The sequence below is a fragment of the Arachis ipaensis genome, chromosome B9 (genome assembly GCF_059453495.1).
Source record: "Arachis ipaensis isolate K30076 ecotype BB chromosome B9, ASM5945349v1, whole genome shotgun sequence".
Lineage (NCBI taxonomy): Eukaryota > Viridiplantae > Streptophyta > Magnoliopsida > Fabales > Fabaceae > Arachis > Arachis ipaensis.
In genome coordinates this window covers 120009632-120027039 of record NC_142444.1, presented here as the reverse complement: position 1 = coordinate 120027039, position 17408 = coordinate 120009632, and the positions used below count along the sequence as shown (strand labels likewise).

The window sequence follows — 17408 nt, the reverse complement described above, 5'->3', positions numbered from 1 at the left end:
ATTGTAACCCAAGAGGGTAGACTGTGTTGAAAATGGGAGTTTGCTATTGTTTTGGTTGGATGTGGTTTGAGAATTTTGGAAAATTTGGTAAATTGTAATTTTTGGTAAAAGTTAGTTTTTGGTGAACTTTGTGTGATCATAACTTATGCATCGGTTTTCAAAATTGGTCAAAAATTGTATGAAATTAAAGCTTATTGAAAACTCTTCAAATCGATATAAAGATTGTAAGATTTGGATTTTTATAGAGGAAGTTATGATCATTCAAAGATTGGTGTAAAAATCTGAAATTCTGCAAAGTTGCAGAATTTTGTGATTTCTGGTATGTGCGCACGCACAACTCTGCAAAAATTTTAACCTGTGCGCACGCACACGCAGAGGCAGGCAGTCTGCTCACAGCATTAGCACAACTTGTGCGCGCACATACCCAAGGAGGAATTGCAACCTGTTCGTACGCACAGCCCTGTGCGCGCGCACAAGTAGGAAAGTGGAGTTTGTTGAGGGCGTTAGCACACCCTGTGCGAGTGAACAGACCTTGTAAATTTTGGTACCTGTGCGTACGCACACCCTTATGCGTACGCACACTTTTAAAAATCTTCCTAGGCATGCGCACGCACACCCCTGTGTGTACGCACACGCCCTGTTTCTCAAATTTAAAATTGTTTTCAACTATTTCACCTTCCCAACAAGGTTATAAGCTTCTATGACACAATTTTGAGACTTTTGGGCTAAATTTTGGGCATGAGAACATGGGAAATAACCTAAGGAATTTAGTTGATGATTATTATGAAAAATTAGAAAAACGGAGGTTTAGATTTCGGGTGTACGAAGGATGTGTGACGGTATGTGAAGAATGATTGATATATGAGATGAGAACTGATGAGTCGAGGACTTGGAATTGGAAATGTGAATTGACAGTAGTTGTGATGAGTCGAGGACTCGGAAATGGAAATATTAATGTGACAGTGGTTGAGATGAGTCGAGGACTCGAATGTGCAATGATGAATCATTGTTGTATTGAAAATGTTTTATGAAAAACCACTGAACTACTATTTTAAATTGAGATTATGAGACGCTATGCGCCCGGCAGGAACGGTGGTTAGATCCTGCATGTCGAGGTAGCGGCAGCGGCAACGGCGTAAGGACGATGGTTAAATCCCGCTTACGTTGAGATGTGAGGTCTGAGGCAAGAGTATCCCGCTCGCATCTCTTCGGATCAATAGAGCGTGCATGCGCAAAACCCTGGACAGTGATCCGAGCACTATATCTCAGGGGTTCCCATTGATGATTCCAAAGGGAAACGTCTCCATGGAGATGTGTCGGGTTGGCAGTTGAACCAACAATGTGATATCACAGCCAATAGGGCACGCATTCATCATATGCATTTTTTTATCTGTTTGTTTGCTTTGCCGACTTGTAATTGTATACCTATTTGTATAACATGTCTAATTGCTACTTGAGTTACTTGCTTTATATGCTTCTACTTGTGATTTACTTGCATTGTATATAACTGTGATTTCTACTGGGATTGAGGAGGTTCGGAAGGCGGTGGCAATGAGATCGCATGGAGGGTAGGTTGGTGAAGGCTGTGGGACAGCAGTGTTTGGCTAGAATAGAAATCCCTTAAGATAGAATACCATGTTTATTTATATTAATATTTATATAATCATGCTTATCTATTTTAGTATGCCTTAAGATTGAATCTTGTGATGGATATGAATTCTAGGATTGCCTTTGGCGTCTCGGGGTCTTATATCCTACCTCTGGTTCTCATACCATATTTCTGTTGTGTTTTTCAGATGCAGGTCGCAACCCACCTTGGTGAGTTGCTTGGATGGTGATAGAAGCGGAGGATCCGGATACCTTTTGGAGTCTTTTTTGTTTATTTTGTTTATACACCTCTCATTTTGTATTTTGCTTTGGCCTAGAGGCATATATTGAGAGAACAAAACTTGTATAAGCTGTTTTTACTGTCTGGTTCTGTATATCTGTATATGGCTAGCTGGCTTAAACTCCGCGAGCCGTGGCTTGATTCTTATGAAACTATACTATTACATTTTGATATATTTGTATCTATTTCTTGTGCTTTAAGTGGTAGCTTCGTTAGTACGTTTTGCGCTTTTTAAATCTTGTTTTTGAGCTATATTCTTCATCGGGCTTTTAGATTATATTAATTCTTTCTATATATATTATATGTATGAGCTTAGAACTATCGTAACCTTTGGTTAACCCTTGCTTTACAATGCGAGGTAAAGCTTAGGCTAATTAGGGTGTTACAGGGTTCGGTTGGATGGGAGGGAAAAATGGGTGGGAATGGTTTGAATTTGAAATGAGTGGGGTTGATGGGAATTGAATGATGGAAATTATGATGAGGGGTTTTGGGAAAAGAAAAAGGTGATGTGGATGTGATTGGTGAGTTTGTATAGGAAAAAGGGAAAGTGGGGTGTGAGTTTCAAGGTTTAGAAAGTAGGAGAGAGAAAGAAAAGGTGGGGTAGGTAGAGATTCTGTGGGACCCACTTAGCTGAGAAAGTTGTAGAACTCAAGCTGCCTGCCCCCTACCTAGCATTTAACGCCAGGAATGGGCGTTGAACTCCCATATGGGGGTAAATGGTTAGGGCTGGCTGCCCCCTGTAGGGCATTGAACCCCCAGCCTTACTCTCTAGCTGGCGTTCAACGCCAAGACATGCTCCCTTTTGGGGGTTGAACACCCAGGATGCTCCCTTCCTGGCGTTCAACGCCAGCTCCATACTCCATAAGGGGCGTTGAATGCGCATCTTCCTCCTTGTCTGGTGTTCAACACCAGCAAGGGGGTTTCCCCAGGGTGTTCTGTTTTTAGTTTTGCATGCTTCTGTTACTGTTCTAAGTGTTGTACATAATCACAAATATAAAAAGGCAAGAGAAAAATGAAACGGAATAAACTAAAACAAAATCAAATGAGAATAAAGAAAACAACATTACTCTAACCATGGTTGGGTTGCCTCCCGACAAGCTCTTCTTTACCGTTATTAGCTTGACAGACAGCTCTATTACGGAGGTAAGTATGGGCTCAGATCTTCACCCTTTACAGTGAATTTTCATCCTGTGCTCTCATGGACGAGCTCTACATGTTCTAGAGATAGGATTCTACTCACTGTGTGTGAAAGGACTGGACTTTTGGTGAGGACAACTCCCATGCCAGGTGAGAGGCCTTCAGTGGGGATCTTCTTATCCCTCCAGCCTTTAGGTACCTTCTTCTTAGTACATTCCTTCTCAGTGCTTGATGATAGTTGCCCAACACCAACTTTGTCAGAAGGAGACTGAGGATTGGATATCTTGAACAAGATACAATCCTCATATAGTCTTATGACTAGCTCTCCTCTTTCCACATCAATAATGGCCTTAGCAGTGGCTAGGAAAGGCCTTCCAAGGATGATGGATTCATCTCTGTCCTCTCTAGTATCTAGGATCATGAAATCTACAGGGATGTAAAAGTCCTCAACCTTTACTAGGACATCCTCCACCATACCATACGCCCTTTTTAGGGTCTTGTCTACCATCTCTAATGAGATTTTGGCACTCTACACCTCTAGAATTCCTAGCTTCCTCATCACAGACAGAGGCATCAAATTGATACTTGAGCCAAGGTCACATAGTGCATTCTCAAAAGTGATGGTCCCTATAGTACAGGGAATCATGGTCCCTATAGTACAGGAAATCAGGAAGCTGCATCTTTTGAGGGAGCTTCTTCTAAACTAAGGCACTGCATTTCTTGGCCAGTACCACAGGCTCATCTTCCTCCTCTAACTCCTCTGTGTGAGAGGAGTTGGCTTTCAGTTTCCTGAGGATTGCCAGATACCAAGCAATTGCTCTTCCTTGGACTCCTTATCATCTTCTGAAGAAGATTATTCTTTAGATTTCTCTCCCAGCAAAGGAACGTGTATGGTGACATTATCTGTCTCCTTATGAGCTCTGATTTTCTTGAGCTCATCAACAACAGGCTCCTCTTTAGGTTCAGTCACAACCTCTACCATGAGGGCCTTGCACTCTTCCTTTGGATTCACATCTGTGTTGCTTGGAAGAGTGTTAGATAGGATATCTCGGATCCTTTTGCTTAGCTGGCCAACCTGTATCTCCAAGTAATACCTTACGTGAGTAAGGGTCGATCCCACGGAGATTGTTGGCTTGAAGCAATCTATGGTTATCTTATACCTCTTAGTCAGGAAGACAATAAAATAATTCACTTATCAAATATGATTGCAAGGAGAAAAAGGGCAGAACACAAATTATACTTGTATGCAATAATGGAGAATATGTTGGAGTTTTGGAGATGCTTTGTCTTCTGAAATTCTGCTTTCCTCTGTTTTCTGATTCACGCATGCACGTCCTCCTATGGCAAGCTGTGTGTAGGTGGATCACCGTTGTCAATGGCTACCATCCATCCTTCCAGTGAAAAGGGTCCAAATGCGCTGTCACCGCACGACTAATCATCTGCAGGTTCTCAATCGTACCGGAATAGGATTTACTATCCTTTTGCGGCTGTCACTACGCCCAGCACTCGTGAGTTTGAAGTTCGTCACAGCCATTCAATCCCAGAATCCTACTCGGAATACCACAGACAAGGTTTAGACTTTTCGGATTCTCATGAATGCTGCCATCAATCTAGCTTATACCACGGAGATTCTGATTAAGGAATCTAAGAGATATTCATTCAATCTGATGTAGAACACAGGTGATTGTCAGACACACGTTCATGGAGTGAGGAAGGTGATGAGTGTCACTGATCATCACCTTCTCCATAGTTAGGCGCGAATGGATATCTTAGATAGGAACACGCATGTTTGAATAGAAAACAGAATTACTTGCATTAATTCATCAGGACACAGCAGAGCTCCTCACCCCCAACAATGGAGTTTAGAGACTCATGCCGTCAAAGAGTACAAAATTCAGATCTAAAATGTCATGAGATACAAAGTAAGTCCCTAAAAGTTGTTTTTATACTAAACTAGTAACCTAGGTTTACAGAAAATGAATAAACTATAACAGATAGTGCAGAAATATACTTATGGGGCCCACTTGGTGTGTGCTGGGGCTGAGACTAAAGCTTTCACGTGCCTAGGGCTGTTTTGGGTGTTCAACGCCAGCTTTGGATGCTTTTCTGGCGTTGAACTCCAACTTGCAACTTGTTTCTGGCGCTGGACGCCAGAATTGGGCAGAGAGCTGGCGTTGAATGCCAGTTTATGTCGTCTATCCTTGAGCAAAGTATGGATTATTATATATTGCTGGAAAGCCCTGGATGTCTACTTTCCAACGCAATTGGAAGCACGCTATTTGGAGTTCTGTAGCTCCAGAAAATCCATTTTGAGTGCAGGGAGGTTAGAATCCAACAGCATCAGCAGTCCTTTTTCAGCCTGAATCAGATTTTTGCTCAGCTCACTCAATTTCAGCCAGAAAATACCTGAGATTACATAAAAATACAAAAACTCATAGTAAAGTCCAGAAATATGAATTTTGCCTAGAAACTAATGAAAATAAACTAAAAACCAACTAAAACATACTAAAATCTATATGAAATTGACCCCAAAAAGCGTATAAAATATCCGCTCATCACAACACCAAACTTGAACTGTTGCTTGTCCTCAAGCAACTAGACAAATAAAATAGAAGACTAATAAGTCAAGAAGCAATAATATCTCAGAGTTTTTGAGTGAAGCTCAGATTCTAATTAGATGAGCGGGACTAGTAACTTTTTGCTTCCGAACAGTTTTGGCATCTCACTTTATCCATTGAAGCTCAGAGTGATTGGCATCTATAGGAACTTAGAATTCAGATAGTGTTATTGATTCTCCTATTTTAGTATGATGATTCTTGAACACAGCTACTTTATGTGTCTTGGCCGTGACCCTAAGCACTTTGTTTTCCAGTATTACCACCGGATACATAAATGCCACAGACACATAATTGGGTGAACCCTTATAGATTGTGACTCAGCTTTGCTAAAATCCCCAATTAGAGGTGTCCAGGGTTCTTAAGCACACTCTTCTTTTTGCTTTGGACCTTGACTTTAACCGCTCAGTCTCAAGTTTTCACTTGACACCTTCACGCCACAAGCACATGGCTAGGGACAGCCTGGTTTAGCCGCTTAGGCCAGGATTTTATTCCTTTAGGCCCTCCTATAAACTTGGTGCACGAAAATTACTTCACAATGTAATTTCGCACAACTAACCAGCAAGTGCACTGGGTCGTCCAAGTAATACCTTACGTGAGTAAGGGTCGATCCCACGGAGATTGTTGGCTTGAAGAAATCTATGGTTATCTTATACATCTTAGTCAGAAAGACAATAAAATAATTCACTTATCAAATATGATTGCAAGGAGAAAAAGGGCAGAACATAAATTATACTTGTATGCAATAATAGAGAATATGTTGGAGTTTTGGAGATGATTTGTCTTCTGAAATTCTGCTTTCCTCTGTTTTCTGATTCACGCACGCACGTCCTCCTATGGCAAGCTGTGTGTAGGTGGATCACCGTTGTCAATGGCTACCATCCATCCTTCCAGTGAAAAGGGTCCAAATGCGCTGTCACCACACGGCTAATCATCTGCAGGTTCTCAATCGTACATGAATAGGATTTACTATCCCTTTGCGGCTGTCACTACGCCCAGCACTCGTGAGTTTGAAGTTCAAATATATACGAGTAATATAATAATTTTATAAAATATTTGTGATAGAATAACAATTTAGAATTCAAATATAATACTGTAAACATTAATTCTGGAACACGTATAATTTTATTTACTAATTTATCAATGAGTTCAAATAATTATTTTGTAATTTAAATTATAAAATGAACGTATTAATCACAACTTATAAAATACAGTTTAAACTCGAAAGTATCAATTATTCAGATTATATGATATAACTTTTCATTGTTTTTCTATTACCAAAACTTTAATTTCAATTCGTATAAAATAACCAATTATAATAAAAATTGTACTTAAACATTAATTAACTTAAACTTAAAGTATTTATAAAAATCAATTTAATTATTCCTAATAAATTAATCTCTAAGAGCTCAATTTAATAAAATACACCATAATTTATTCATAATGGAAATTACTTGAATTAAATTATATAATGCTTCCATTACTGAATTTTTTAAATTTTTAAATATATAGAATAATCAATTATAAAAATTATACAAGAATATTAATTAACTTAACTCCAAATATTCATAAAACTAATTTAATTACTCTTAATAGATTAGTTTATAAAATAAAGAGTTCAAATTAATAATAAGTCATAACTTATTCATAATAAAAGTTACTTAAATTAAACTATACAATTCTTTCTTAATTTTAAATTACTAAAATTATGCAAAATATTCAATTATAATAAAATTACTTAAGAATCTCAATTGATTTAGAATAAAATTATCTCCAAATTTATTTAATTATTCCTAATAGAAGAATTTCTAAAATTATAAAGTTTAAACTTAATAAGATAAAATCACAATTTATTCATATTTAAATTTTAAAAAATGCAAGATATTACAAGAGACACCCCACCATGGTAAAACCATCCAAACCTCACTTCTTTTTTTATCATTCTTATAAATACTTCTCTTCTTTGCTAGCTTAATTTATAGATTTTTAATGTTAATTGCATGTTTGAATGATATCAATAGTTTATGCAGTTTAATTTTGATGCATTAACAGTGTAAAGCATTTTACACAGTTGTGTAATCACATCTGTTGTTTTGGATGACTATTCATGCGGTTAATGTGAAATGTAGTTATTTTTACTGATATGGTATTATGTAATTGAATGCACGTATAAAACTACTTTACACTGACAATGTATTAAAATTAAATTTATAGTTTGAGGATAAAAACCTTGTTAGAGGTCAAACTTATTGAAAAAAATTCTTTTGTTAATCGTTTTTTCATATTTGGATATTTTTTTCCATTGAATTTGTTTGAGTTTTTGGTTACTTTATCTAATTTGGAGTTGAAATTTGACTTTAGAATATAAAAATATAGCTTAAAGAACCTTTTTATGCTTAGGAACCTTAAAGAAAAAAGATTTGGTCTGCGCATAACGCTATGTATGCACACAACACAAGCATTCTTGCCCCTGATTTGTAGGGAGTGGATCCTCTCCAGTGGAAAAAAAACTGGATGGTATCCAGTGGAAGATCTCACCCTTCATTGCATTCTCTCTCTTATTTATTTTCGATCCCACTTGTAGAATTAAAGGTGGGAGATTACACTTTATTCTCTCCAGTGACAAAAAAAATGGAGAGGATCCATTTCCCTGATTTGTATGCACACGTTGAGCTGTGAACTAGACCCTAAATTGGTTTGATTCATTTTTTGGATCGTTTAGAAATGAGAACCGATAAAAATCGGTCAAATTTGATGAGAACCGACAAAAATTGATCCAATCGAACTGGTTTGGTAACACCGAGTACTCTATAGTGCTTATAACTCTGCTTATTCACCTTTGATCCAATGCAGAATGTGCGCGCTATGGTGATCCAGCCTCCAGCCTCCAGCCTCCAGCCTCCAGCCTCCAGCGCTCGACTTGTGATCAGCATGTGTTATTTTAAAATTTTGAATAGAGATAGGATTCAAACAAGGAACATCATGATTGCAGCACCTTCTAATTACCATTCTGCCATCATGCTTTTGAATATTATGTATGATAAAAACTAATTACATAGTAAACCTTAAATTAAATAATTTTATGGATATCTAATTTAATTTTTAATTTTGTATTCTCTATTTTTCAAATTAATTATATTTTTAATTATGTACCATTATTAATAAAAATATAAACTTTGCTAAAAATTTATTAATCATCTTGATCTACACTGTAGTATTGTGATTAAAGTGATCTATTATTCTATTTTAATGCTAGTTTTAAAATTTATTGATATTATGGTTAGATAATTGGATTTGTAAATTAATTAAGCGATGTATTAATGTAATTGTTATTCTTATTGTGTCAATTAAGATATTATTATAATAGTACTGACAAATTTTATGTTTATTTTTGTATAAGTTATTTTTAGAATTTGAGATTTGATTATTCTTAAATATTAGTAAAAAAATATATTTTAAATTTTTATTATTTTATATTTTATATTTTATATTTTATATTTTTTATTTACGTAGATTGAATCAACCGATTTAACTAACAGGCTTGCTACACATACAAGTTTTTTTTGACATACAAGTTTATACAAGTTAGCCCAAATCTAACAAAAATAACCCTCAGTTTAGATTGCGTGTAAACACATGCTTTCCCAACTCTTGAATAGTGCAAAAATCACTATGACAAACGGTTCTTCTCCCTCAATCAAAACTGCAACACTCAAAATTCAAACAAGGATCAAAATCTCTCAAAAATCGTCGCGAAAAGTGAAGGAAGTTTTGAAACTGAATTCAAAAAGAATTATGAGAAAATGAAATAAGAAGATGAGGAAGAAAAAGCAGCAGAAGAGGAGGAAGAGGAAGAGGAAGAGTTTTAAATTATGCAAAACTTATCAGTACAAAAATACTGAAAATTCTTAAACAATACACATAAATATCTTAGTTTTACACCGAAATTTGCTACAAATACACAACAATGTTTCCTTTAATACTGCATTTTTTCTTCTTCTTCTTCTTTTTATTTCTTTCTTTCTTTTATTTGACTGAATGTAAATTCACCCTCTTTCAAGTAATTTTGTAGCATTATGTATTTCTTCTTTTTCTTTGTTTGATTTTTTTGTTTTTATTCTTGTTAAGAGAGTAAAACAAGAAGAAATTTGAGAAGGTAAAACAAGAAGGAAAAAATGAATAAGAAAAAAAGAAGAAGAAGAAGATGGTGATGATGGTGAAAAAAGAAAAAGCAGCAGCAGAAGATGAGGAGGAGGAAGAAGAAGAGTTTTGAATTATGCAGAACTTATCAATATAAAAACACCAAAAATTCTTAAACAATGCACATAAATATCTTAGTTTTACACTGAAATTGGCTGCAAGTACACAAAAATATTTCTTTTAATGTTGCATTTTTTCTTCTTTTTTTCCTTATTTCTTTCTTTCTTTTTCTCCTCTTCCAAGTAATTTTACAACATTATGTGTTTCTTCTTCTTTATTTGATTTTTTTGTTTTTATTCTTGATAAAAGAATAAAACAAGAAGAAACTTGAGAAGGTAAAACAAGAAGAAAAAGATGTATAAGAAAAAAAAGATGAAGAAGATGATGATGATGAAAAAGAAGAAGAAGAAGCAGCAAAAGATGAAGAGGAGAGAGAAGAAGAGTTTTGAATTATGTAGTACTTATCAGTATACATACACCGAAAATTCTTAAACAATATACATAAATATCTTAGTTTTACACCGAAATTTGTTGTAAATACACAAAAATATTTCTTTTAATGCTACATTTTTTCCTTCTTCTTTTTTTCTTATTTCTTTCTTTCTTTTAGTTGAATGAATGTAAGTTCATCATCTTCAAAGTAGTTTTGCAGCATTATGTGTTTCTTCTTCTTCTTTGTTTGATTTTTTTTGTTTTTGTTCTTGTTAAGAGAGTAAAACAAGAAGAAACTTGAGAAGGTAAAACAAGAAGAAAAAGATGAATAAAAAAATGATAATGATAAAAAAGAAGAAGAAAAAGTAGCAGAAGATGAGAAGGAGGAGAAGAAGAGTTTTGAATTATCCAGAACTTATCAGCACACATAGACTGAAAATTCTTAAATAATAAACATAAATATCTTAGTTTTATATCGAAATTTGCTGTAAATACACAAAAATATTTTCTTTAATGCAGAACTCCTACATTACATTCAATTCAAACTATCAACGATGAATAGCAATTTTTACAAACAAAAATAATATTATTCACCTACAGAATCATAAACTACTAACGAAAATATTAACTAGAATCGAACCACATTTCAGCCACAGGATTGGATTCAAAACAATAATCCACTTTGCTCTGGTTCAATTGACAATCTGAACTTGAATCATTCATTATCTTCAACAACGAGATAATTGTTTAAAACTGATTTCAGAGCTTGATTTTAAAAACACAAAGAACAAAGAAAATTGTGAAAAACGAAAAAACAGAACGCAGAGAATGAACGAAGAGAAACGAGAGAACACAGAGATGGAAGAGAACGTAGATAGAAAACGCTGAAAAAAATTAAAAAATAAAAATGAAATCCTTTCGAAAAAAGCAGTTATATATTCGTGTGTTGATTGAAAAGTTGGTTAGATAGTGACGCGTGAGGTGAAATTAGGTTAAAGAGACTTGTATGAACTTGTATAAAAAATTGACTTGTATATGGAGAATATTTGTCGCTGCAAATACACAATAATGTTTTCTTTAATGCAGAACTCTTACATTACATTTAATTTAAACCGTCAATGATGAATATCAATTTTCACAAACAAAAATAATATTATTTCACCTGCAGAATCATAAACAAATAACGAAAATATTAACTAGAATCGAACCACAACTCAGTCATTGGATTAGATTCAAAACAATAATCCACTTCACTCTTGCTCAATTAACAATCTGAACTTGAGTCATGCATTATCTTCAACAACGAGATAATTGTTCAAAAATGATTTCAGAGGTTGATTTAAAAGACATAGAGAACGAAGAAGATCGCAAAAAACGAAAAAAGAGAACGCAGAGAAATTAGAGAACGCAGAGATGAAAGAGAATGTTGATCGAAAATGCTGAAAAAAAATTTGAAAATGGAAACGAAATTCTTTCGAAAAAAGCAGTTATATATTCGCATGTTAACTGAAAAGTTGGTTAGAAAGTAACACGCGAAGTAAATTAAATTAAAGAGACTTATATGAACTTGTATCGAAAAAATGAGTTATATGCAATGTTCTAAAAACCGGACCGGATCAGCCGGTCGAACAAATTCAACCGTGAACCAGCAACATTAACGGTCCGGTCAAGTATGTAAACCGGTAAAAACCGGAAAAAATTATTGAACCGAAGAGAACCGGCCGGTTGGACCGAACTGAAACCCGGCCGGTTTACACAAAAAAGAAGCTCCTTCGTTTCTTTCTCCCTTTCTCCCTTTCTTTCTTTCATTCAGAGAAATCACACAAACCCAACCACAAAACCCTGTAAGCCTACACCACCGCCGCAAGGAGTGGCATGCCGCCGTCTGTCCGTCGCACTCAAAGTTCGCCATCCGTCATCTAGCTTCCCTCGTGCTCCAAGTCTTCAACCCCTGTTCGCTGTCACCGATCGCGGCTGGTTCCTCGAGCTCGGCGTCCGTCGTCTTTGTCTGCTCAGCTGCGCTTCCGTCGCTGCTTGTTTGCCGTTCACGTTCGCGTTCTTCGCCGTTCACGTTCGCTTGGCGTTCACCGTTCGCGTTCAATCGCTGTTCACCGTTCGGGTTCGCGTTCATTTGGAAGCCACGTTGCTCTGCTTCAAACTCTGCGACCAACCCGTGCGCTCCATCCAGCCGTCGAACTGCTCTCTTTTTTCGCCGCCGTGAGTTCCCTAAACCCGCCACCAGACGATACACTCACACAACACCAATACTCTGCTTCAAACTCTGCAACTTCTGATTTCTATTACAATAAGTAATTATTTGATTTGGTAGTGGTTTGGATTTTTTCATAGACTGAATTTAAGTTACAAACTTACGATAGTTATGTTCTCTTCTCTATCACATTGAAATTAAGCTTTGAATTCTCTTATTTCGTTTTAATTTTACCGCACTCACCATGTTTGATGAAATGCTTTAACCATATTTTTGGTTGGTTTTATAATTTCTAGCTTTTAGAAACTTAGTAAGTTGATTGCATGTGAAATTCTAATAATTGGATCATAGTAATTAGGAAATTTTAGCTGCACAAATAGCATCTTTGCAGAAAACATATTAGCATGATTATTCCACTTGCATTAGTGTTCTTCTGGTAAATTTTAACTATTATTGGGAACTTGTTAATTTGCTAATTGTTCTTGTACTTGTTAAGTTGATAATTTGCTAAATTGTTGGGCTGCTGTTGTTTTAATTTGCCAAATTGTTAGCTTGCTGCAACTTAATTTGTTGGATTTTCTATTTAGGTCTTATTCTTGTTTATTTGCTAAATTGTTGTTGTGTATTTATTGTTTATTTGCTGGATATTGGTGATCATTGTCTTTGAGATTATTTACTATGCAGGTTTAGTGTCATCATTGTTTTGGAATGTTTTATAATGTACTAATGTTTGTTGCTGTTTTGTAATTGCTAGTTGCAGGTTTAGTGTCATCACCACAGAACCACCACTGGCTGCCTTCTTCTTCTTCCTCGCCCTTTTTCTTCTTCATCTTCTTCTCTGTTCTTCGGCCTCACCACCATATCCATCACCATCATCGTCGAACCGCTGCACCACCCTCACTGGCCACCACCTCTGACCCCCCTCTTTCATTTCTTTTCCACGCCACCCATCACTGTGAACCACTTCAACTGAAGCGTTCTTTTTCAAACTCCCTCCTTCGCTGTTTCTGCCGCCGGCAGCCCTAGCTCCGCCGCGCCTCTCTCTCCCCTTTTCTTCCCCTCTCTCGTCTTCTCTCCCTAACCCAACCTCCCTCTGTCTCTCTCCCAAAACACAGAACCTACAGTTCGCAGAATCAGAACAGAGCAGCATTGCTTCTTCTTCCGGCGAGAACCAGCCGCCGGCAACCACTTCCATCCATCAGAGCTGCCGGCGCTACCACTAGCAGTGCCGCTGCAACATCACTGCCTCCCCTGTCCCTGCATTTTCTTTCTCCGTCTTCAAGTAGGTTCTTAAGTCAATTCTCTTTAAATTTGTTTTCTGTTTTGGTTAATTTAGGAATAGTAGTATTTTAATTTCTCATTAGTAAGTGGATTTGGTTAGGATGATTTGCTGCTGTAAGGTTGATTTAGATTAAATCAGGATTATCTTATTAGGATTTGTCTCGGTTCATAGGTAATTAATTATGCTATTATGCTCCTTGAGTTTGAATTTCAATTTGTTTGGATTGATTGATTGATATTCTGCTGAACCAGTGCAATATGTTGCTGATTTGTGTCATTGATGCTGAATTTTGTGAATTGATGTTGAAAGAATGTTTGTTAGTGTTATTTTGTGTTGTTTATGTCTTTGCACGTCAAGTGTTCGATAATATGTCTCTATGACTAATTTGGATTTTAAATTGCATATTGTAGCTACCATGTGATTTGAATTAATGATTCATGTTTAGGTGATTAATTAAGAATGATGTATTTATTACTTGGTGATACTTGTTCATATAGATTATTGCTTTGATTACCAAGTTTGTGCATTTATGCCTTGTTGACATACTAGAATCTAAATTGTTTGAATGTTTGTACTTCACATAGTTCTTAAGAAAGAAAAACTCACTTTTTTTTATCTGAGGAATTATCTTGAGAAGCTCTTCCTGCTCCCAGAAAAGAGTGAGCTTTTTTCTCTTAAGACATGCCAAAGAAAAAACAAACAATTTTGTTGTAGTGAACCATAACCTGAGAAATAATTTCAGAATGTTGTTGTTGACAGTTGACTAGAGTCTAGAGTCTGTCTTTTTTATTAGGCTTGAGTTATGGGCTTCACTGTTCAAGGTCCAATAAAAAGGATAAATTCTAGACCCTAATCAACTGTCAATAACGATGTTTTGAAATTGTTTCTCAGGTTATGTTTCACTATAACAAAATTGCTTCTTCTCTTTCTTTGGCAGTTCTTAAGAGAAGAAAAGCTCACTCTTTTTTGGTGGCAGAAGGAGCTTTTCAAGGTAATTTCTCAGCTAAAATTTGAACTTTTACTTCTTTCCTATTTTATATTCTTATGTTCCTTAGTTTCATCCATGATGCATTTTCGCTGTAAAGGGGTAAAGGGTGTATTTTTTTTAGTACAGTGTGCGTAGAACTTGGTTGGCTATTCGATGATGGTATGAATTTGAGCTTCTTTTCATCCAAAAGTCGTAACCTTTTGGCTCGAGCTTTTCATGCTGGTAAGCGTTTCTTAAACCCAAGTTCTGGAGATATTGTTTTCAAAGCTATTTGTGTTAACTTAAAGCGTAAGAGATGGAGTGTGTTGGAGCGACTATCCCCTAAGCTCACCAGCTCCTTGGTGAGCCAAGTTGTTTGCGAGTTCCAAAACTCGCCACAGTTGGCTTTAGATTTTTATAACTGGGTTGGAGGGTTGTTCCCTCACTCATTAGATTCCTGTTGCACTTTGGTTCATGTGCTAGTGAAGTCAAGAAGATTTCATGAGGCCCTGTTTCTTCTGAGAAACTTGATTGCTGAAGATGGTACTTCTCCATTGGTTGTGTTGGAAGTATTGATAGAGAGTTATCAAAGATGTTGCTCTAGTATTGCGGCTTTTGATTCATTGGTGAGGGCTTGTACTCAGGTTGGGGCTACTGAAGGTGCTTATGATGTCATCTATAATTTAAGGAGCCGGGGTTGTTTCATTACTATTCATGCTTGGAATAATTTCCTAAATCACTTGTTGCAATTGAATGAAATTGATAGGTTTTGGAATTTGTATAGAGGAATGGGTTCTTTTGGTTACATAGAAAATGTGAATACTTTTAATTTGGTTATCTATGCTCTGTGTAAGGAGTGCCGACTAGTGGAAGCTATTTCAGTGTTATATAGGATGATGAAGGGTGGAATTTTCCCCAATGTAGTCTCGTTTAACATAATCATAGACGCGGCGTGCAGGATTGGCAACTTGGGTCTTTCCTTGAAACTTTTTAAAAGGATGACTATGATATCAGGGGATTTTGTTTGGCCCAATTCTGTTACTTACAACTGCATAATCAATGGGTTCTGCAAGACTGGGAAATTATTACTTGCAGAAGAAATGCTTCATAAAATGGCCAAGGCAGGTAAAAAGCCGAGTGTTCGGGCATATGCTACTTTGATAGATGGGTATGCTAGGTGGGGAAGTCTGGAGGAGGCACTGAGGCTCTGTGATGTAATGGTGGAAAGGGGATTGGTCCTTAATAATGTTGTTTACAATTCGATTTTATACTGGCTTTATCGTGAAGGAGGGATTGAGGAAGCTTCTTTGCTGCTATCTGACATGATTGATAAGCATATATGGCCTGATCAGTACTCATATGCAATCCTTACCAAAGGCCTTTGCAGAAATGGAAATCTGACTGAAGCTCTTAAGCTTCATAGCCAGATTTTAGAACATAATCTAATACATGATTCTTTTTCTCACAACATACTTCTTAACTATATATGCAAAAGGAAAAACATGGCAGTAGCTAAGCGACTATTGGGCAACATGATTACCCGTGGCCTTGCTTTTGATGTTCATACATACGGAACTATGATTGATGGATACTGTAAACTAGGTAACACTAACGACGCTCTCCAAGTTTTTGATTGGATGATAAAGATGGGTGAGAAGCCCAACTTGACAATATACAATTCTGTCATTAATGGTCTGTGTAAAATGGCTTCAACAGATGCTGCAGAATACATAGTTGATGAATTACGAAAGAGAAGATTATTTGATGCAACGACCTTTAATACCTTGATTAGTGGATATTGCACTGGTGGACAGATTGATAAAGTGTTTAATTTGACGATGGAAATGAAGAGCTTGGGAATTTCTGCGAATAGAGTAACATATAATACACTGATAAACCTTCTCTGCAAGTGTGGTTGCGAGGAGGAAGCAAAAGAATTGATGAAGATGATGATTGTCCAGGGTATTTGTCCTGATTTTGTAACATACACTACACTTGTTACTCACTTCAAGAAATGTAGTCCTGATGAGGTGATTGCATTGCATGACTACATGATTCTAAAGGGAGTAGTCCCTGATCAGAAAACATATGATATCATTGTAACACCACTTCTTTTAGAAGAAGGATGAAAGAAAAAGTCATAATACGACATGTATAGTAGTCTAAAAGGTTGTCCGGTCTCAGTTTGTCACTTTTCTATTTTTTTCTTTAATACTAACAGATCATACCATTCAGTCTTTAGTGTACCAATCATATTCCTGTCAATTCAAATTACTTTATTTTAATTTTGATATCGTACATTAGCTTATCTTTTCTTAATTATATATTGTACACTGGAAGTGCATTTTGCTTATTTTTTGTACACAAATTGATATGCAGCTTGACCTATTTTGCATGATTTATAAATAAGAATATATTTTTTGAATAGCCTTAATAAACCAATTGAGGTAACGAAACTCTTATTGCTGGATTTTGATTCTTGAATAACATCATAACTTTTGGTTTTAGCCATTCATTAATATAAAGAACTTTCTATATTTATGCGCTCAACTAGAGGATTATGAGCCACTTTACTTTCTGTGGAAAAAATATAGATGTTTGCTTCGGTACAAAAACATGGATAAATTAAAACACGATGATAAATTCGTATGATGATAAATTCAGATGTACTGGTATAA

General features: G+C 36.0%; 1 protein-coding gene across 7 annotated transcripts; it reads left to right on the top strand.

Moving 5' to 3' along the window:
* The first annotated feature begins 12079 nt into the window (after positions 1-12079).
* On the top strand, positions 12080-17038 carry LOC107618728 (uncharacterized). Of its 7 annotated transcripts, XM_016320866.3 has the most exons (4): positions 12080-12489; positions 13236-13763; positions 14701-14754; positions 14878-17038. In XM_016320866.3, exon 4 carries the CDS (start codon positions 14913-14915, stop codon positions 16857-16859), a length of 1947 nt encoding a protein of 648 aa, XP_016176352.1. In that variant the 5' UTR covers positions 12080-12489; positions 13236-13763; positions 14701-14754; positions 14878-14912; the 3' UTR covers positions 16860-17038. The 7 variants fall into 7 exon arrangements, with proteins under 7 accessions (XP_016176352.1, XP_088356821.1, XP_088356823.1 ...); XM_088500695.1 differs by lacking the exon at positions 14701-14754; XM_088500697.1 differs by lacking the exon at positions 14701-14754 and having other exon boundaries at positions 12084-12489; positions 14873-17038.
* The last annotated feature ends 370 nt before the right edge of the window (positions 17039-17408 follow it).